Source organism: Phasianus colchicus, chromosome 1, assembly GCF_987193195.1.
Source record: "Phasianus colchicus chromosome 1, bPhaCol1.hap1.1, whole genome shotgun sequence".
NCBI lineage: Eukaryota > Metazoa > Chordata > Aves > Galliformes > Phasianidae > Phasianus > Phasianus colchicus.
The window spans coordinates 46,163,439-46,186,386 of record NC_143436.1 but is presented as its reverse complement, the minus strand read 5'-3'; the positions used below and the strand labels follow the sequence as shown (position 1 = coordinate 46,186,386).

Below are 22,948 nucleotides of genomic sequence, written 5' to 3'. Positions count from 1 at the left end.
ATCATAAGAGCTTAGTCTATAAACGCTATCTGCATTAAATCAGCTTCTTCCTTTTCTTCTCTCTCTCTTTTTTAAGACAGAGAAGTGTAAAAAGCTGAAAGGTCACTTGCCCAGAGGAACCGACACTGAGCTTCTGACTTCGGGATTTCAGGCACAACCCTGTTCCAATGCAAGCTACAGAAATGCTCCTGAAGCAGCTGTGTGATAAGAGGAACACAAACTTCTCCATCATGCTTCCAACTCTAAGGCTGGAAACAGAAGAATAAAATTAAACAGCAAAAGTACTGAGCTGTGCTTAGCCTGGGATTTTTTTCACATAAGGCCAGTGATGGGAGTTAGAACAGACACACCAATCAGTTTAACAGTCCTCTGAAAGGCAGTGACAGAAGTTTGATACAGGGCAGAATGGCTTTGAACAAGACCAGAAACTGTCCCGCAGCATTTATGATTCACAGAACAACTTTTGTATTAACTCACTTTTGCGTCCCTTTAGGTAACCTAACTCAAGTTTTTCTTGTATACACTTTTCAGTATACAGTTAGAATTACAGACCTGTGTCAAAAAGAATTAATAGACTAGTAGATAGACAAACTGACTATATGGCATTTGTAATGATGCTTCTTCCCAGAACACAGCTACCACCATGCCTTGTTAAGAGGGGCTACCCTGCAATTCACATGACTTAGCCTACAGAATAAATACAGAGATTTCAAGTATGTTACAGAATGTAATTTCAAGTGCAACGCTGGTCAAGCTATCAAAAAATAAGAAGCCCTGTTCTCCTACTATTTTCTATCATTACTATTGGTAATGCTGGTAAAAGCAAGAATCACTTTTGCTGTATGAGCAAGAATTCAAGGCTACTCAAGAGCACTGCCATACATCTGATGGGGAGAAGGGTGTTGCAAACTGGAGCAACAGATTATCTTCCAAGGTAGAGTTTCCTGTGAAGTGGTGCAAATAAAACAAAATTATCTGATGACAATTTGTGAAAAATTGAGATGAAATAAACAAAGCCACCGCCCTACATTTGAAGAGCAGGCAAATACTTTGTTCTACATCTGAGCAACAGGGAAATACTTTGTTCTGAAGTACCTGCCTTAGTACAGTGAAGTGCAAAAGGAGCTGTTCATTTAAAATGATGTCTCTGGAAGCCCATCATTTTCAACTGTTTGGCCTTCTGAAGTTCTTCTGTTTTTATCATAAGCATTTAAATCTACACCAAAGACAGTTTTAAACTGCTACCAGCTGACTAAACTAGACTGTAGAACTACTGAAAAAAACCAGACCGGTGTGTTACATAACTGTTTGGTTTACTTGCCGTGTTTTAGATCAAAAATAAAAATATGAGCTTGCACAAATGCTCAACAGGCATGTCAGTGCTTGAAAACAAAACAAGACAACCCACTGTCTTGGTCTGTGACCCAGTAGAGTGCAGTAACACATTCAATTATTCAGTTCCATGGAACAGTGTCTCACAGTTTGCATTCCCACTGGGAGTGTTACTGACAAGTAAAACAACTTTCATCAACACACAAGTCAGGTCATGTTGCCAGTGCTTCTGGAGCATTATTCTTACAACACCAGAAAGCAAGTCAGTCAAATGAATTCTCTTAATAAGCTTAATATGTAATTATTATTAAGCTTATTATTAAGCTTAATTAGCAGAATTAAAGGTATCCACCGTCTAACATTAAAAAAGTAGCGTAGAAAATCAAACTTTTAGGATCATTCATTTTGAACCTAAAATAAAATTCTTAGAAATATTTCTTTTCTATGCAGTGGTCAAGTTCTAAGGGTGAACTTGAAATGGCAATTCAGCAGTATCTAAAACACCATCATTAATACTGACGTCTTCCAATTCTGTGCAGCTCAGAAAGATGATAATACTAAGCAGTAATACCTTCCAGCTACTCCAAGCTGACCTTATGTAGGTGGAAGTCATAGACAAAGGCAAGGACCTGTCCCTCCTTTCCAATTTCTGTGGATGGCCTCAACAGAATGCTAAGTATCTGCTTCTAGTACCTGCCTTGTTCTAGTGATAACTGTCACATCTGAGTCAAGATGAGGTGACAGTAAAATCAGTTAAGACACTCAGATATGCACAGTAGTCTAGGAAAATGAATGAGAAAGGAAAAATGTATATGAAGGAAGCATATTCCTTAAAGATCAAGCAGAATTACATAAATAATTCTGGGTTTAATTCCAGAAAACAAATCTAGTACTTCCTTTAAACAGTAAAACTGACCACGAGATCAGAACTTCAGCTATAACTTTCTCTTGAGACTGGTACAGCCAGAAGCACTGCAACTATAATTACCATTCTAAATCACTTCTCTATACTCCCTCAGCCCTCAGAGCAGTCTGGAAGTACCTTTACAGCTTTTCATTTCACTGTTCACGAAGACCATGGTCTGATTAAGGAAACAAAACAAAACTAACCAACCAAAAAAGTAAATAAGGTGCACTTCAAATTCAGCTGATGCCTTTATCTCTCACTAAGCCTGAATGATATGCACTGCTTTGTAGGAAAGCAAAATACAGCAATGTTGGTATCAGTTACTAGGAATGTCCTTATCTCCTAGATTTGTTTTTTCAATCCACTAAGATCCCACACTAGATCTTTACCTTGCCAAAATACAGTTGCATGTCACAAGATTGTACCTGAACAGGGATCCTACTTGACTTACAAGAGGAGTAAAGAATCCCAACTCAAAGACATAGCAATACTGCAACCTCTCTAATATTAGTTTTCCACTCAGTCAGCTGGCAACCTAGAAAAAAAATATTATTTTACTTCTCTCTTCAGGAACATTATTTGTCTCCTTTTCTAGTGAGAACAAATCCTGTATTTAGCAGAATGGGGTGAAGATGGAGAAATAAAGCAGAATTGGTTGCCCCCCTAAAAAGTTAAACACCTTTTAAAGGAAAGAGTATTGTTTCAGATGCCAAGGTGTTTCAGATCCATTAGAAAACCTAGGAAAGATAGATGGACTGTGATAACCAAGAAAGCCAAAACTCTAATTGTTTATGCACTTGATCTGCACTGCATTTAACTCTAAAGTATCTTTTAAATTAAAAAAAAAAAAAAAAGCTTAAGCCAGTTGTGAACTCGGTTTTCACAACAGAAAGAAAACAATACCTGTGTACTAGGCATTGTTCAGCATGGAACACCTACTGTGTTTATGTTATTTACGCTATACTAAAGACTCAACTAAAATCATTTCACATTAGGAGGGGGTACATATTCAGAGATTGGAAACCACTTGCTTCCTGGATATTTTACAATGTCAGTAGACTACATCAGCAAACAGTGAGAGAAGGGAAGTGATAACAGTCCGATCTAAAAATGAGGAAATGATTGGATGGGAATTGAAATGATTTGCCTACACATCACAGAGAAGTTTTAACAAAGCCCCAGATCCTCCTTATTTCAGTGTACTTCTTCAAATATGTAGCAAGCTGTCTCTATCCTTTTGAGACATTCTGCCAAAAATGGGACATAAAAACAGACTTTCTGACGTTAGATTACAAAAGATGTTCCCAAATTACTGAAACAACAGTTAGAAGAACCTACTAAATTTTATCATTACCAATTACACAAATGCTTCTTCCTTTTTTCCCCACCATGCATCCTTGTCTAGACTGAGATGAGACAGTATGAATGTCATCCCAGTATTTGTAAGAAATGTGCAATCCATTTTCACATGCCCTCTGCTTTCAAGTTGCCCAGCAAGCCATGATGAATTACTTCTACAGCTGATGTAATACCAGAGGACTTCCTCCCAGAGCAGTAAAATTAAGGGTAAATACATGAAGGGAAGCAAAGGAAAAAAAAAACAAAACAAAACAATCCTTTAGGCTTTTAAAAGCAGTACATCCTTACACTTTTAAGGTTCTTAACCCTATAGCAGTTTTGCATTAAATTCAGTGGAAGTTACAGATATGAACACAGAATCATACTGCTTTAATGACTTCCATAGTTGTGAATATCAAAATGTTGCATTACTTTATTTTTCCACAAGCACTTTTTCCAGATCAGAAAAAAAAACCCAGTGTTATTCACACCAATTCACACACTTCTGAAGCCTACCTACCTAAGACCCCACACAGAGCAGAACAGATTAAAAGTCCTTGAAATAAAAATGCTTGGATCTGACATGAAGGAGGAACAGGAAGGACACATTCAAAACTGAAAGGTTTATGCTGAAATAAAGCCTAACTAATTGTGACTATTACTCAACTCGTTCCTTGCAGCATCTTAAGAACTATTTGGAAAAAAAAAAAAAAAAAAAAAGAAAAGCCTAAGAGAAATATCAGTTCACCTCATTCACTATATGATCCCCCCATCCACCACATCCTGCAGGGAGACCTTCTGGAGATCTCAGGGCCACTTGTATCACACTGCTCCCCAGTCCACTGCCAGCTAAGCAGAAAGGTGGAACACTGTGGAGCAGGGAAGCAGCAGAGGTTACAAAAGAGAGGGAAAGGGTTGTGAACCTCTGATTTGAGGGTAGTCAGACAGACTGTCTAACTATGGAATTTTCTATATACTTGTTTTTTTTAAGACCAGCAAAGAGAGTTGCCTCAAGACTGGAATTTCCTCACCCATACTAGAGATCATCACCTGAACCACATGGCCTACCACTATCAATAAGTGTACAATCACATTTATTCTTAATAAGGAAAACAAGACATAAGTAGACCATCGTATGTGTTAAGTGGCCAAATTCATGCTATAAAAATATTTTACAGCATTACCATATTTCAGTAGTCTCCAAGTTCTTAATTCTCAAGAATGCTTTTAATACAAAAACGATCATAAAAAATCATTAGCCTTTATTTAAAATAATAGAAAAATTAGAAGTCTGAGCTTATTAGCCGATGGACCTTGTTCAGCTGTTACTGTTATAAAATTGCTAGAATTTAAGCACTGTTCTACTTTCTTCAGATTGGCTCTGGTATTTCTACTTCCCAGAAATCCTCTTTCTTAGTATTTTGTTATGTAAGAAGTAACATTTAGGAACTGAATGATTGAGAAGGGTTGGGACTTATAAATATTTTGTTCCAGAAAATCACAGGTGTTATTCATAGAATATCATGCCAAGCCACAGTAATAAAATCCAGTAAATAGTATCATTTACAACTCTTACAGAATTCACTATCAAAGCATCTTTCTTCCTTAATTCACATAAAAGCAAAGAACACCTCAAAATACAATGGCAGATCAGATATTCCCAAACATTTGCAGACAACATATGAAAACTGTTACTATTAACTTTTCTTTTTAATTATTACAGTAAGAATTCCATCTTTATCCTTTCCAATTATGCCTATCTGTGAAGTAATGTGGCTCTTTTTTGATAGAATAAATATTAAGAAAAAGGAGAACACTCACTTTCTGGGCAGTGTGCACAGTCCTTTCTCTCTGGCCTTCCTCTACTGCACATTGCTTTGCCTTCTGTGACACAGATGAACATACTTCAAAATCAGTGTGTCCCAAATCCTGCAGATACTCGTAGAGTGGTGAATTCTGAAAGAGTTAAAAAAAAAAAGAAGGAAAAAATTGAGAATACCAACCAACCAAAAAAACAAACCAAAACCAAAACCAAAAACCAAGGGCAAGAGATATTCCCTATTTTTCATAAAATATGACTATAACATGATGAAGCACAGTTAAACAACACAGTCAGCAATGAGGTATGTAACGGGAAAAACCCCACAGTGTCACAGTAAGAACAAATAAGTCAAACCTTTACTTTCCGTCTCCCTCAAGTTTTATCTTGACTGCAATGAAAAAGGTTGCAAAAGTCAATATACAAGTCAGCGTGACAAAAAACAAACATATAACCAACCAACTTCTTCCAAAGCCTTTTTTTTTTTTTTCCAGGTTACCTGATGTTTCTTTAGCTTAAACCATACATGTAATCAATACATAAACTAAACACTTAGCAATATATTTTAAAACATTCTTGTGTGTCTCCAGACCATTTGATGATACTTTATTCTTAAGTTCATAAAAACTGAATCAATACATTTTGTGTGTTACTTCTACTGAAGCAAACTTGAAAACTAGAGCACATTTCAAACTTCAGTAAATGAAAACTCAGTACAGATTAGGGACCTAAGGAGACTTTTACACAAATAAGAAAAAAAAATATCTAGAAAATGGCTTCTGCTCTCTCTGGGAACAACACTAACACTTCTGGCAACTGAGTGTCACACTTATTAAAAAAAAAAAAAAGATAAAACAAACAAACAAACCAACCAACCCAACAACCCAAATCAAGATCTTGAGGTTGCTGGCAAAACCACTACTTGAAGAAAAGTCCTTGTGGAAATCTTTTAGAGTAAGTATGAGGTTCTGATCACCACAGAATGGATTTTTACATTTCTAAATATTTACCTATACAGACTTTTGCATTCTCTTTTCACCCCTAACTAGATATCTAGATTTACGTAACTGTTATTTGTTAGCATACACGCATACAGCAATATTTATTACATATTTGATGAAGAGTATATTTAAATTGACTCCAGTTCTACACAGGAGATGTAAAGAGACTTCTTCTAAGAAAACCTCTCAGCCTTGTTGCTTAGAAACTCATTTTCACTTCTGACAATCTTTACCAACTTCCCACAGTAACATGCAACCAGGTAAAAACTGAGTAAAAAGAACAGAAAACATCTGAAGAACTGTAACTTACTATCAGGGAGACAGCAAGAACAGTAAAAAGTAAAAGTTCCACAGTAACTGGCAAACAATTGCAGAGGTCTGCAGAAACAAGCTGTGAAAACGGTCTCTACCATGACCAAGAACCAACATGGCAAACCTCAAACTACTGCTTGCTGTACAGAAAAACTGAAGCAATAATCAATTCTAGCTTAATAAATGAACTTGTTACTGGCAGGGTTACTTTTAACTCGTCACCAAAGTGCTATTTGCACTGTTACCTACTGAAAGATGCAGATGCACACTTTTGCACACTCCCCTTGAGTTACTCACAACAGATTCAGAGTCCACTCACAACCTGAAACTCAAACATTCATACCAGCTCACAGCTCTGTGCAGGTGCAGGCAGCCCCCTCACCCATGACAATGATGCTGCAAAGCACTACCTTACATTAATGACTCACTTCCTTGTGGGAATTTTTCTAGTGTGACACCTCCTGTCATTTTTCCAAGGATCCTTCCTCCACCATCAAGCACTTTTTTAAGTGCAGACAACCCTAATTTAAACAATGCAATTCTAGACTGGCAGGAAAGAAGCTATGTTTCTCTAAAAGTACAACATGCCTCTTCACCAGAATTAATTAAAATGCAAAAGAAAACACAATAGATTAGAATACTTCTTTTATTTAAGGCAACGTTAAATTACCCCGGTAACTTCAGGACAAAACTTCAAATGGAATGGACATGCACAACCATGTCTTCTTACAATGGTCTCCACACAAAGCAGGCGGCACACTGCCAGCACACCTGAACAACTCAAACCTGCGCACACCGGAGACTCTTAGGGTAGCATGGATACTTCAGACAGAATCAGCAAGAGCACTTCAAGTTTAGACAAATGAGTGTAGAGAGAACTCCAGGAATTACAGGCCTATTGGTCTGACCTTGGTACCAGAGAAGGTAATAGAGAAGGTCATCTGGAGTGCCATCACTCAGCATATATAAGACAAACAAACGGTGTGAAGCCAGCATGGATTCATGAAGGACAGGTCCTGCCTGACTAGCCTCATCTACCTCTATGACACTTAGATGAGGTAAAGACTATGGATACTTCAACTTTAGTAACAAGTTTCATATTGCTTCCCACAATATTCTGCTGGAGAAATTGGCTGCTCATGGCTTGGACAGACGTACAGTTCTGTGGGTCAGTTCATCTGGCTGATGGCTGGGTTCAGAGTCACAGTGAATGGATTCAGTCTGGCCTCGTGGCATCCAACAAGGGTTGGTGCTAACTGCTACACGTGGGTCATAACCCCGCAGCAGTATGGGTGCCCAGCAGAAAAGGGCCTGAGGGTATTAGCTGACAGCTGGCTGAACGTGACCAGCAGCGTGCCCAGGTGGCCAAGAAGGCCATTGGCATCCTGGCCTGCATCAGAAACAGTAAGGCCAACAAGACTAGGAAGTGACAGTGTCCTTGTACACAGCGCTAGTGAGACTGCGCCTCAAATACTGTGTTTTGGCATGAAAACAAACCAAGAAGTTTGAAGACTGTTTCACCTCAGTAATCTGGAAATCCTGCTTTTTTTTTTGCTGTCTTCAGTGATGACAATCATCCCAATCACACCTGTCACAAGCAAGACACAAGACTATTCTTCTCTTTATTGATACTCGCCTAAATACAGACAGCTGTCAAAATACATATGCCAAGGAGTTTTTCCACTACTATTTTAAGGCATACCTGCTGCGTTCTGCTTTCTCCACTGCAGGGGCAAGGCTAGACAGAATCCATTCAGCTAACCAAATAATGCTAGAGATGATGGTGATATTAACAGCTCTCTGTTGTGGAAATAAGGTAAAATTACTTCTCCTTCTGGGTCAGTGGAGAAAGGCCACACAGCTGATAGCTTGTCATTACAAGGGATTCAAGCAAGCACCAATCAACTTAAAGGAAATGCAAAGTATGTTTTTGCTAATGATCCAAAACCACCACAGAGCAAATATTCAGTATGAAAAAAGCAATCTGTCAGCATTCCAGGAGACAAAAAAGAGAGTCTTTTTTATTCTGATTGTGTAAGGTCACTTTAAATGTGCAGAGCACAGGAGGGAATGATACACTATGAGATCATTTTCTTAAAAGCTGATCAAGAAAAACAGCGTAAAGCTGTTCAGATTGGTTCCATTTCCCCACAGGAATGGATAAAAGAAGGCAGAGGAAGAGACATGCAGCAAGAGAGACTCTGTCCACTAAAACCAGAGAGAATCAGCTAAAATCCTGAATGCTATGTTTAGTAAGTGAATTATTGCATAGACCTAAGAATGCCTGGCTCTTCTCTCTTATTTTTACACATTAAAACCATACGGTTATCTTAATCAGTATAATTTCTACTGCACAGAAATAGTAAAAATCAGAACAAAACAAATCAAACACCTCTTCAAATGTTAATGAAACATTAGACTGTAGTTGTGATGTTTTCATTTGTTCTTGTAATCAAGATAGAACACAGCACCTTACTAGGTTTTATATAAAATCCTTCTGATAAACTTTTTGAAGCCTTTTTAAATGTCTCCCTTATAGTTTGACTTTTTTGATTACTGAATTGGAAAATTATAATTGATTAAAATTTTACTGGAATGTTTATCACATATTCCTTCAAGAAAACATGCAGGGTTCTCTGAGTTTCTCAGGAAGAACTTGGGCTTTGGCAACCCTCTTCTAGTACACCTCCTCTGGCCACGTATTTCCTCTCCCCTATTTTTCTTAAGAGATTATTAGCCAAATTTACAGTCCACACTGTAAAACCTCATTTTTTATTAACTTAAATGAAGAAACTATGCCCTGTGCTCTAAGTAAAAATACCATTTGTTCCTTTTTCTAAATCCATTATACTACATGAGACGTGGGTACAGAAAGAACTAAGAAGTGGGTTGAAGCCTCTGTGAAATTAGATTATGAAGAACTTTAATGAACAGATCATAAAAATCTTCCATTACAAGTGAGCTCTCTTGCATAGCCCACTCAGTTTTACAGTTTGTTCATTCATAAAATTTGAGGTTTACACCTTTTCTTTTATTAGAAATATCACCTATGTCATGCGTTAGCCTACACTAACATAAACACACAAACTATTTATTGACATTATATTAAATGTCCTAGACACTGTCTGATTTTAACTATTACTGACAAGCCTCTCACTTGCAAAGCTGTGCAGTCTGTGTAACTCACTGAGGATTTCTTCAACCAATACAGTCAAAGAATTACCATACAAGCCATACAAGCATTCCCTTGCAATATGATAGCATTAAAATACGCTACATTATATACTTACAATTCAAGACTAGCAACAGAAACATTATAATTAATACTCACAATCCTCACAGAGCTTTAAAAACCAATGCTCTAATATCCTAATACGTATGATGCTTCATAAATCATAGCTTTGAATTTATAGAATCTGCTTTTTTCCTCTTAATTTTCTTTCCTAATATTCATGCATTCTTTTTTCAACAGTCCAATATTAAAAAATAAAAATTAAAATAAACAACCTCCCAGTTGATTTTGACGCTTATCCACATATTATAGGTGCTACAGTTTTAGTTTGAGAAATTCTGGACATATCAGAAATGTATCCTTGCAACAAGCGGGAGGCTGGAGTACAAAAAAAATGTAAGTCTTAAAAGAAAACTGTTAGAACATCAGGTAAAGGAACAGCAACATTGTTTCGGTACATGATTTGAATCGGAAATGTAAAATATAAAATTTCATTTTACTATTGATACAGAACCATATTATCCTAGAGGAATCTATTTCTGTGTATTTTTCAATCTTTAACTTCACATTCAACCACTCAAACTGGATACTATTAGAATAGTTAGTATTGCTCACGCTTGACTGTCAGTTTCATTTATTAATTTCTAGTTGCCTCTATTAGAATGACACAGTCATCATTCAGCCTGCTCTATCACCATCATAGCACCAGTTACTAACAGGAAATGCCATCTAAACCAAACATATCCAACCCAGAGCCCACAGGCCACACGCAGCCCTGGGACAGTCAGTAATGAATCCCCCAAATACCATCAACTTGAACATTATTATGTGATTTTTTTAGCGTTTCACAAACTGATAGTACGTAGCTTTAGTATAGACCATGTAGGCAACAACTGAACACCAAGTAGGGAAGAGCATGAGGGCTAATTCTGCCTCTCATTCCCGCCACACACTGACAGTGGATTAAAAAAAAGTGTTGTTATGATAAGTACATGAACTATCTATCTTATACACAGCCCACGACAATCACTCAATGTGGCCCAGGCAAGCCAACAAGTTGGAGCCCCACCATCTAAAGCAAGTGAAGATACCAGGATAGGGTTTTTCAGCAATATGTTGTATTTATTTCTAAAGTTTCTTCAAAGTTGTGTCTTCTAATTCACTTTCTGAGATCACCTAGATACAAGAGAGAGGCATTACATTTACAATCAGGACATCATTTTATTATGCTACTTGTCCAAAACACATTCTCGAAATGGATAACAGTTCCAGGACAGCCAATAATCAAGAAGCTGTTATACTTTCACGCACTTCTAACAGACTAGACAAGGAGAATCTGGTTAATAAGTGAAACAGCTTGTCTGATATGGCTGATGCACTGAAATAAGAATAAGCTTTCCCAGATTTTATGAAGTTGGGTTTTCTGGGTACAACAGGAACAACAGAAACTCCTGCTTATTTCTGTATGACTTTTCTAATTCACTACTATGTCACATTGCAAAGACATCCAACTGTAAACATAAATTTATAATATACTGTAGGTTTATATTAGCTCTCATGTCCAGAATCAAGAAAAAATATTCCCTTTCCTCCTTATTCACAGCTCTTTCAGCCTATGTATTTTACATTTAACTCAAATACTTATGTTTAATGACAACTGTAATTTCTGACCCTTGAAAGCAATTGAGTCTCAATCTAATTCCAAGATTCTGTTCTTTACCCCTTTTCCAAGCTTTATTTCAAAGCCACTTTCCACACAGCACTGACTTAGAAAAAAACCCAGCTCCTAAACTGAACCAAAGATCAATCATCTTGTTCACAACTCTAAGCCTACAGCAAAAATAAATACCAAAAGCAAGTCAAACATTAACAAAAAATCAAACACACAACGCTGTATGCTGCTACATGATGGAAAGGTTGTTATCATAGAGGATTTCTTGGTTGCAGAAGAGGCTGATTTTTTACTGATATTTTCTCAAATATCTTTTATCTACTGCAGCAAACAAATATTGCACTTTAATATGTGCATTTTATGCATACTCTGAGAAAAAACTTTTGTAATCACGAATAATAAAATGTTGTTAGTTTTCATGGTTTTGTTACAATAGCAGCTGAATATGAAAGCCACACCCAAATTGTTTTTGCTGATGCATCGTGAACTAAATGACTCAGGATTTCTCCATTAGAGATTTCTCCATTAGAGATGGGGTCTTCCCACACCCCAAATCCTTTACTAAGATCAAATTTACTACCTAGTAACCCCCCCGCTCCAGCTTTCAACCATAGCTAATGGAGCAGAATAACCTTAACAGTAACATTTAATGTGATTGCACAAAATAAAGTGTTTAAAGATCTCTTCTTAAAATATAGAAATGTTTTTCAAAGCTGAGTGGTCCAGGAACACCATCAAACAACCTCCAAACAGACAACAAGCTCTGAATTCTCGGTTTGAAAAAGATTTTACTTATCTACAAAGCCTAACAGATGAGCTTAACAGGTGGCAAAGCTCCCAACCAAATAAACCGTACTGAAATCTCTCCCTCTCTCTCAAAACATAACTTGGAAAAGTTGAGCTAGCACTTACAGACAGCGCGATCTTTGTCTCCTGGACGAGGGCATTCCATTTTTCTCTCCTGTACTGTTCCCAAGCATCCGACAGAATCTCGCCCACCTCCCCGTTTCGTTCCACTCGTCCCTCCAGGATGATCCGAGCCGAGGATGAAGAGTAGCAGTCAATGCAATCGCACCTGTGCTCCTGCACAGTAGCATCTTCCTGACAGCATCAGCGGATGCAGTTTGAAACTTCCCAGGACTGTGCAATTTCTCCTGACTAATGTGGCTTTATAACCGGGGGGGAGGGAGGTGAGGATGACAGATTGCTAAAGGCTTTTAAAAAGATACTGCCTGAAAGAATTACTGCACATCGATCTTACATGAAGTCATTAATAAGATTTCCCAAACAACAGTATTTAAAAGCCTTGGTCTTATTCTCCTGGCTGGCAGCTACCTCCTCCTTTCATCCAACTGACGAGCAGCCAGTCACTGGCAGGGCTAATATTAGACTGACTTCGACAGTGAAAGAATCATTTACATTTTCTATTCTATTTTCACTGCCACAGTAGGCAGGCTTTGGTCTCTTCAATGCTACACCACCATGTGATTTAGAAGCAGTTTCCGAGAACTACTTTGAAGACATAATGTATTCCTGGATATTTCCTGATACACGGTATATCTCTAATTGCATGCACTTCTGCATTCTGAAGAGCTTTATAATCCATGCACAGTTCCATGTCACTGAACTTGTGGAACGGGAAAGCTCTTTCCTTTGCATTTTCAGCAGGAGGTGGCACATTACTGCCATAATGGAAAAGTCTTAGGGAGAAGTATTACATGCTAGGAAAGCTCTGAAACTCATTAATCCAAAGCTCCCACTGCTATTCACCCAATCAAAAATGGACTTGTGAATACAAAAGCTGACCTCCCTGTCAAAGACAGAAATTAATAATAACTGAAAAACTGAAGGCAGAAGTGGTAAACATATCCTCTCTGGAAGACAGAGAAAGAGGCCTGCCACAGACCTTGGGTGGGAAGCTGCTGATTGCACAAGCCACCACACTGAGCTGTCACATGAAACTCATAATTGGTTTTAGATTGGTTACTAACACTCACAGATTTTTACTTTCATTTACACGTAAAATGAAATTCATGAAGTTAATGCACCTGACTGGTAAACCAATAGAATATTTCTTGATTGGCCCCATCCAATCAAGCACAGTGATGGATTTTATATTTTGAGTGTCTCAAGGAAGTTGGTTCATGACAAAACGGTGGGAACAGTACTACAGTATTAACTCTCCTGTAAAAATGACCCTGGAGGAATTAGCACAGAAGATTCCAAATTTTTGGACCAAGAGATGTAAAAAATAAATTACTGTGAATCAGCATGTACTTTTGTCTTCAAATTTCCTGTGAGGAACAATAACGGCAATATGGGTTTGCACACCACAATGCCCATACAATACCTTCCTCTGCCTGCTTAGATAAGACATTAACGTTATTCAAAAATGCCTGATGAGTATACTTGGCACCCACAATCACCAGAAGGTTTCTTACATACATTTAAGCTGGTAGTTTCTTCTGTTTTCACTCTGCTATCACCTGCCTCCTCCCAGTGATGTGATGAAAAGAGAGCACAGTCTGTCCTCCCTTTCCTCATAGTAGACTGCTGAGAAGCAAAACAACTGAATTAGTCCACTTGCCACTGGCTCAGGTGCCTCTACAGTGCACCACAACTTGCAGCAGAGGGATCGCTCCAGGCTGCAGTTACACGGCCAATTTAACCTGACATCAGCAGCGGGTGCAGATGAAAGGTGCAGTACCATTCCAGAACACTACTGGTAATATTTATATAGCCAAGTGGCGAGATAAAACATGAAACAATCTGATTGAAAAAAATAACATCAAGGTATTTTTTCCCTCCCGTCTTTCTTAGCCACCTAGTTTATAGTCCAGTCAGCCTCATGATCCTGCTTACAGTTCCACTCACAAACCTCTACATAATGTAAAGAAGATATTCAGTGAAAATAATCCTGCTGAAGGAGCACTACAGACACTTTTCCAGTCCCTTTTTCATAACTTATAACATTAGAGATTTAAAAAAAACAACTGCATTTCTAACCCTGCCAAGTGACAAAAATCACCGTGTTAAGGAAGTCAAAGTCCCTTTCAAACTGAGCCATCCTGTGAACATAGCTTTAACAACGACCCAAACATAAAATAATATTGCACAAGCTCATTAAAATATAGGACAAATGACTTAGCTGCAAGCAGGACTACGGAGCTGAAAATGCACTTATGGAATAGTATTTGGATCACTTTCATCCCAGTGTTCTGAAAGAATGGGCACATTAGATCAAAGATCCAGCAGAAAAGATTTTTTAATAAATCTATAAACTTGCAAGTGGAAAACAGAAGACATGCTGCCAAGGAGAAAAAAGCAGTATGTCAGTTCTATGAATCTGATCAAAAGCTGGCATGCTACTGCACATAATTAATCTTCCTTGCAAAATTCAAAGACAAAGAAGAGAACAGATCATCAGCAAAGACATGAGTTCACCAGAGTAGATGGCATCAAATCCTTTGATGAGACTGCTCGTTTTCTAAATATTGGAAATTGAGGAAGTCTATATGGACTTTTGATACTATGCCTTGTGGGGTATGGGCTTTCAGTACCATCCCATATCAGTTAAGATACAAAATGAACTAAATACATAAATAACAGAGATAACAGTGGGTTGTGTGGAATAGAAAACCAGCAGGTCAGTTACAAATGGAGTTCCTCCAGAATCAGACTTTGATCAAAGCTTCATCTTCATACCACGAGAATGCTAATGAAATGTCCTGGTAACACCAAGAACATCACATGTAGAAATGCATGTGTAGAAATATCATACATAAAGACCTGGATGATCTTGAGTGGGTACCTTGAGTGATAATGGCATGCAGACAACAGCAAGATCTTACATACAGTGACTAATACAAACAATTCCTCCAGTAATGTGGAAGCTGATGATTAAAGTACAAACATGAGTAGCATTATAACTGAATCAACAGTATGAACACTCAAAAAAGTTGCCTGTAGGCCTACTATGCAAGAATCAAAGCATTCCCAGCAGAAACAAGTGCCTACAAGACCCCAGCAAGAACACTGAATATCACACTACAGGCTCATGTAAAGAAAGATGAACTCAAGCTTGAAGCAGTGAATAACAAGAAAACCCATTCTGTAAAAGGAGACTAAATATATTGGCTTAGCCAGTTAAGCAAAATCCCTAGCCAAAATAGGATCGCTTTCTATGTATACATTGAGAGATAAATTCAGGAAATGTAAAAGAATGGTATATGTTAATGGAAAACATTAGCAAAAGTGCAACTATAAAGAAGCCATGAATGAATTTTGAGCCAGAAAGGAGATGGCAGTTACTATCAAAACAATGAAGTTCTGACACAGTCCTCCCACTGGAATAATGATGCATAAATTTAGATAGTTTTAATAAACATTTTAAATTTATATATTCAAAAATAAAAAGAAATCTAGAAACAAATGTTGTTCAAACAAACAAATCTCTCTTTGGGTTCTGAAAAACCTCATCTCAAGTAACTTATCATCAAGTTTCCGCTACCCTACCTTATCATCTTTAATAAAATAACAGGCATGAATAAAACATTTTTTTTCCATAATTTGCTCTACATTAAAGCAATTTTTGATTCGCCACACTGCTGGCAGGCAAATACATGCCAAGCATATCAGGGCACTTCTGTGTCTCTTGAGCTCTGCCCCCTCTCCCCTAATATTTCTAGCAATTCCATTAAAAGAGCAACTGACTGTAAAGCAGAACAGATGCAAGGACTGAAGTTAAGAAGTAAGAACCGAAGTGGAACAAACATAAAAACTTGGGCAGAAGAAGACTGTGCAGACAGTGAATGAGAATCTCTGGGTGCTGTAGGAATCCACTTATAAACTGCATAGAGGAAGGTAACACTTCTGACCAGTAAAGTGACCATTACTCATTATTATTCAATCACAGAGATGGCTCTTGAATTTCTGCATGAAAAACACTGTTTTCCCAAGGCAGTGATACCTTCCTTGTGCTTGTCTTCCTTCAGAGCTATTCGATAGGGATCAGCGGTCTTCAGAAGTTGATAAATACCTTTCAGTGAACCATCATCTGTTTGATGTGGCAAAATTTATAATGCAGGCTGTGGCCATTGATATATTTAAGCCCGATGGACAGAGCTATGACCTGAAAAACGTGCAGTAAATAACACTGGACATAACTGTGACGTGGAACAGGTGATGCACTCCCCATTCTGTTTGAGCATGGAAAATGCAAAGGAGCTTTTCCTTCCTGATTATACATTTGTTAGAACATTGATGGCAACATTTCTTTGATATAAGAATTGTGATCAATACTCACTTTCAGGAATGTAGGAATTTGTTGAAAGCTGTAACAAAGCATCTTTTCCCCAGGCTGGTACACTTGTATTAGGTGACAGCAACCTCAATTGTAATTCTCAAGGACCAATGGTACTTCCAGCCACTTTGACTTAGAATACCAGCATGCCAGGCACCTAAACAGGCCCAGCAAAGGCTTAACTATTAAGCAGGAAGAGGACAGCTTTCTGCATGCTCCCAACCAACTGAAAGATCATACTGGAAATGCCTCATGAACACGAGGGATCTAGCAAATTGAGTTATCTTGCTGCTGTATGACACTTTTTGCATAATATGTGTAAAGGGAAATAGTAAGCATAATTGGAATGGGAAAGTATAAAGATTACCAGGCAGGTGTCAAGGGCATTACAAGAGAATACTAAAGTGCTGTACAGTTGACAGGTGGAAGGAAGGACGCCAATAGAGTGGCACAGCCAGGTAGTCTGCTTCTTCAATTTAACTAATGCAGATACTGAAATTTCAAAGATTTAAAAAAACACTGTATCTAGTGAACGGGTTATCATTTTCATACCTATATACAATACCAATGACACTTCTCCCATGCATAGCCTGTGGAGCTTACAAGACCCTCATACCCATGACACACATCAGCAAAACCCATTGACTACAAAGCTGTCTCAGCCTCTCCCTGTCTGATCTACGCTCAAGTAACATTCTATTCATCTTTACCTAGGAAAATTGTCAATCTTTTCCAGGTAATTTTAGTGAAACAAAAGAAACAAGTAACAAGCAGTTCTTCTCTGGTTACAGCCACAGGACCCAATAAACAGTATGGAGCTGCAGCAGGGGAGAGTTAGGCTGGGGAATAGCAAAAAGTTCTTCATCAGAGGGTGGTTGGGCACAGGAACAGGCTCCCCAGAGCAGCGAGCAAAGCCCCAAGCTGCCGGACTTAAAACATTTGGACAATGCTTTTAGACACAGGGTTTGAGCTTTCTGTAGTTTGTGTGTGGAGCCAGGATATTCTGTGATTCTATGAGCTGTTTTCACAATGGAGCAATATCACAACAGAAATTATTGTAAGGTGCTGACTGTTCCTACATGAGTCACACTGAAACAGAAACCTTGACTTCTACCATGGGTGAACAGAAGAGATGTTGAGTCGTACTCTGTCCTGGTACCTCAGTGGACAGAAAAGGAGGAGGAGACAGAAAATACTAAAGGTATGAGACAGAGGTAGAAGTGCAGTAGGCTCTGAGCCTACTATTTTCTTCACAGCCGTTCTGTTGAGATTGTATGCTACCTCATGAGTTGTCCAAAATCCTGGCATTTCTCAGTGCTCTTTCTCTGTCAGGAGTTTCTCTATTCTTACAAAAGAGGCCTCAGACTAGGAGTTATCAAGAACACAAAAAGATGTCTTCCCTGCTTTGTCTTTATGCTAATTCCCATGTTGCCATCCAATATACACATGCATTCCAAGGAAACTATCCAGAGACTCTAAGACATGATAATAAAAGAACAATTAGACTAAACGCAAGCAAGAAACAATAAGAAAATGGGCTAAAATTTCCACAGATGTTCTGAGGAATAGAATCATAGAATGGCCTGGGTTGAAAAGGACCACAATGATCACCTAGTCTCAACCCCCCTGCTATATGCAGGGTTGCCAACCACCAGACCAGGCTGCCTAGAGCCACATCCAGCCTGGTCTTGAATGCCTCCAGGGATGGGGCATCCACAACCTCCTTGGGCAACCTGTTTCAGTGTGTATAAGAAGAGTTCAGCTGCTTAGAACAGGAAATCTACCACAAAATGCCTTTCTGTGGTTTGAAGGTACGTGTAAGTCAGGAGGAGTAAGAGAATATGGCCAGCTTTGTAAACAAAGAGCTGATGCTATGTATATGGCTAAATCTGTCACCACTGCTTATAACATTGTCCAGTATTTTGCTCACAGGAATGCCAGAAGCTCAGTGAAAACAGTCAGTCACAGTAACCTAGGTCCACATCCTGAAGGTCTCCTTGCAAAAGTGACTGCTGACTTGGGAAGAAGATAAACTAGACACTATTAAATGAAAGTATAACAAGTGACATGGTAGATTCTTCATACACACACTTAACACAGCAATGCACCAAGGGAATCTAACAGAGAAAGAAGTGCACTACCAACAAACACAGAAAATAGTCAAGTGCAAATGCACATGCCAGGAGATATTTTACTTCCTACACAGCAGAACTTTCCCCTGTTTTAATCAAAACTCTAAGTGCTGTCTGAACCGTGAAACTGCAAGTCAAGCATCACTTCTACTGAAGCAGTGAGTGCAGAGGGCAGGCATTGCACCTGTGTAATAAATTCTCACCAAAGCTTTACACCATTCAAGGAAGTGATTTAACACCACAGCAACAGAAGGGCCAGGCACTACTGATTGCACTCAAGGCTGATTGTGGATAAAAACTTTGTGCTACAGACCAAAGCCACGAGCAGGCAGTACTTACACAGCTGGAAAAAAAAAAAAGTACTCCTCATGTAAGGAGCTTTTGTCATCCTGGTAAAACCAGAGGCTTTCTTATTATAATTAATTACTTTAAAGACAGCATTTCTGCATAAGCGCATCTTCTAGATGCCTAAAGAATAGTTGCGGCCAGCACGGAGATGTAGTTACAGTGATCTACTGCAAATCGATTCCATTTGGACACTGAATGTATCTACCCAACGACAGCCAACGTATTTACCATTGATTTAAATAAGATCTACGCGGTATCGTAGAGATAACTAAGAACGGCGACGTATGATGCAATACAATGCTTCACGCAGGCTGTAAGCAATACAGCCGTCAGGAAGACGGGGCAGCGCTCGGACACGGCCGTGCGTGCACTCAGGCTGCTTTCCACACGCGGTTCGTCGGCCCGAAGAGGGCTCGGACCCTTTGTCCCTGCCCCATCTCGCCCCGCAGAACGGCGCGCTGCCGGCACACCCCCACTCCATCCCCTCCCCGCCGCTCCGGCTCCGCGCTTTACCCCCGCCCGGCCCTGCCGCCGCCGCCGCGGCCCTCGGGCCTCCCGGGGCGGCGCTCCCCTCCGCGGCCCCCGGCCGCGCTCCGCGCCCAGCGGTCACCTGGGGCCGCCCCCGCGGGCCGCGCCGCAACGCCCCGGCGAGGGGCGGAGAGACGCGCGCCCAGCCCGCCCCGGGTCGCCCCCGCGCCCACCTCAAACACCACTTCTTCGTCAAACTCCGGTGTCATCCTCCCGCCGCCATGCCACCCCCTGCGGGCACGCTGGGAAACGGAGTCCGCCCCGCCGGCGGCGGCACCTTCCCCGCCTCGCGGCCGGAGGAACTACAGCTCCCGGCGGGCACGGCGCGCCCGCTTCCGGGCGGGGCGGCGGGGAGGCGGGCGCCGGGCGGGGCGGGGGCGGGGCGCGCTGGCGCCCCGGCAGGGGGCGCCGCCGCGCACGGTGCAGCGGTTGCGGGGCGCGCGGCGGGCGCTGGCTGCGCTCAGTGTGCCGCCCGCCGCGGGGCGTTATGCGGGAGCGGGCGGAGGGCGCTGCCGGGGGGCGGCGCGGGCGGACAATGGGCTCCTGCTGCCAGGCGCCGAGCGGGGCCGCGCCGTGACGGACAGAGGAGCGCGGAACGGAGCGGTGCGGTGCGGGGAGCGCCATGAGCTCCGCCGGTGAGTGCCGGGGGAAGTTGGGGAGCGGGCGGGACGGCGGCGCGGGGCATCGCCGCGCTCCTGTGCCGGCCCGTCCCGTCCCGTCCCAGCGCGGCGCCCGCGGGGCCGCCCCGAGGTTCGCTCCCGGCACCGCGGAGCAGCCCGGCGCGGCGGCTGTCACTGCCCCACGCCGCCGGGAGCGGTTGCCGGGCCGGGAGCTTTGCTGGCAGGACGGCCCCGGCTCCGGTGGGTGCCTGCGAGCTCCGGCCCTGGGCTGGGAAGCGCTCCGAGGGTCACCGGACGGCTTGTGCTGAAGGGACCCTGCGGCCCGTCCGGTCCCAGCCCCTGCCGTGGGCAGGGACGCCTCCCGCCAGATGGAGCTGCCCGGGGCTCCGTCCTGCCTGGCCGTGAGTGCCTCCGGGCAGCCTGTGCCACTGCCTCACCGCTATCTCAGTGAAAATCTTCCCCCTAACGTCTATCCGAAATCTCTCCCCTCTGTTCGTTAAAAGCCATTCCTCCTTGTCCTGTCATTGCAGCCCCTGACAAAGAGTCCCTCCCCAGCTTTCTCCCTTAGGTGCAGGACGTCCCGCTCCCTGCTACTATTCCTCCTGCTTCCCTTTACCGTTTTCAACGTGGTGGCCAGAAGAGCTGCGAGGCAAATTCCTGGTTTAAAAGCAGAGCTCTCCGTGCTGAGGGGAGTTGCGGGTGCTTTCCTTTCTGCTTGTTTATCCGGTTGTGTGTTAGCAGTACTTTTGTTCACCCATCTGCTGCATTAGTGGGTTCCTTTCTTAGGCTGCTTGAAGATGGGGATGGGAGTCATTTCTGCATTGAAAAGATGCCCTGTGGAATCATGATGTATTGAGTGGAAACGACTAATTACAGTGCAAGCCTGGAGCAGCAAAGTGTTTCCTGTAAGGATCTGGGGGGAGGGCTGTTTTAAACCAAAAGGAATATGGACTTCAAGCAAAACCAGAAGCCAGGTTCTCAGTGTTTTCCTCTCAAATATGCCAATTTGTTTTCTAATCTAGCATTAATTAAGTTTTCTGGGCTCTCTTAGTAAATCAGAATTTACTGGAAAGTAAAGAGCCATAGAATGCATCCTTCCGCTCCATTTCATTTATCCCCAATGGACCCGATTTTGGTTAGCTCTGAAAACCGTGTAATAAAGCGGCGTATCACCTCCCACTTAACAGCTGGATTGCATGTTCACATTATTAAGTAGTGCTACTGGTAGTACAATTCACTGCTGCCTTTTTTTTTTTTTTAAGAGTTAAACAGCTGTGCAAATAGAAGATCTGTGTTAGGGGGTGCCCAAGAGCTTAGAGCTGGGCTGTGAAAATTAAATTGGATACAGTAAGTTTCTGAAGGCTAGGTGGCTTGCCAGCAACTAGCAGTCACTGCAGGGCTTGCAGGGTCTGCTGTGCTGTTGGGGGGTCATGTTCTGATGGAGTGAGTAGGGAAGGTGGGAAGGGGGGATTCACGTGAGCAAAGTCACTTGGAAAGCAAAAGAGAAGGGGATGCTGAGGAATACTGGTAAGGGGAAAGTGGGAAGGCTTCTGGAGAATGTGAACTTTAGTGAGGAATTGGAAGCGGAAGGCATAGGGAGTGCTGGTGGGCAGGAAGGTGAAAGTGAGAGGCTGTGGAGGGTTTTGATGGGGGTTGAAGAATATGCTATGTGATAGATGTTTTCTTACCCTCACATAATCTGGGGAACAGGCAGAACAGGATCAGAGATTCATGATCTCGTTGACAGTGGTGTGACAGCTTTTGGCAGGTTGGATAAGAAGCTCACGGGCAGGGCACGGCTGAGGAGACACTTGGAAAGGCTGCACATCTGCCTCTACGTGTTGGTACAGAATTAGACTTCTGAAATACATTGACATGCTTTATAAGGCTGGTGCTTAAATAGAAACACATCACCTCCTCTGTTTCGGTTTCAGTCCAATGACCTTTGGGATCTATTTCCTATATTGAAATTATTTAAACTGCAAATTCAGTCATTACTCTGTTTTAATGCTGTGTAAAATAGCTTTCTGGTAACTGGGTGATAATGCAGATTAAATGTACAAGTGTTCATGTGAAGCTTTCAGGTGGGACTTGCATTGCCTTCTGCTCTTCATCCAGGTCAGCTTGGAGGGCTGGAGGGTTTCCTCTGGTGTCTTGTTTTAAGGTACCTCTACAACAAAGCAATTTGGTAGAGTGTCATCAGTATTGATTCAGTATTTGAGGTTAAGATTTGCAGAGACGTATGACCTCAGCTTGGTAAGCAGGGCTCTCTGGAAAGGACAGTGTTACCTGAGGTGGGGAGAGAAGTACTGAGCACAGCTTCTGCCCATTGCCTGAAGCTGCAGAAGGCAGCAGTGGCCCAGCCTCAGCTCTGCTCCAGCTTGCCTTGCACCTCTTTACATGAC

General features: G+C 41.3%; 2 protein-coding genes across 3 annotated transcripts in view; one reads left to right on the top strand and one right to left on the bottom strand.

Moving 5' to 3' along the window:
- Positions 1-20,132, bottom strand: part of VEZT (vezatin, adherens junctions transmembrane protein) — a 58,783-nt gene extending 38,651 nt beyond the window's left edge. The window contains exons 1-3 of the mRNA XM_090136814.1: positions 19,909-20,132; positions 12,526-12,721; positions 5,399-5,533 (exon numbers count right to left, since the gene is read on the bottom strand). Coding sequence (XP_089992940.1) covers positions 5,399-5,533; positions 12,526-12,721; positions 19,909-20,132 — 555 coding nt within the window. The remainder of the gene's footprint in view (positions 1-5,398; positions 5,534-12,525; positions 12,722-19,908) is intronic.
- A 234-nt stretch (positions 20,133-20,366) lies between these two features.
- Positions 20,367-22,948, top strand: part of FGD6 (FYVE, RhoGEF and PH domain containing 6) — a 67,469-nt gene continuing 64,887 nt past the window's right edge. For both annotated transcript variants that reach the window (XR_016466266.1, XM_031600445.2), the window contains exon 1: positions 20,367-20,558. Coding sequence is in view for 1 of the 2 variants with exons in the window: in XM_031600445.2 (XP_031456305.2) it covers positions 20,546-20,558 (13 nt within the window). In the remaining variant the exon portion in view is untranslated. The remainder of the gene's footprint in view (positions 20,559-22,948) is intronic.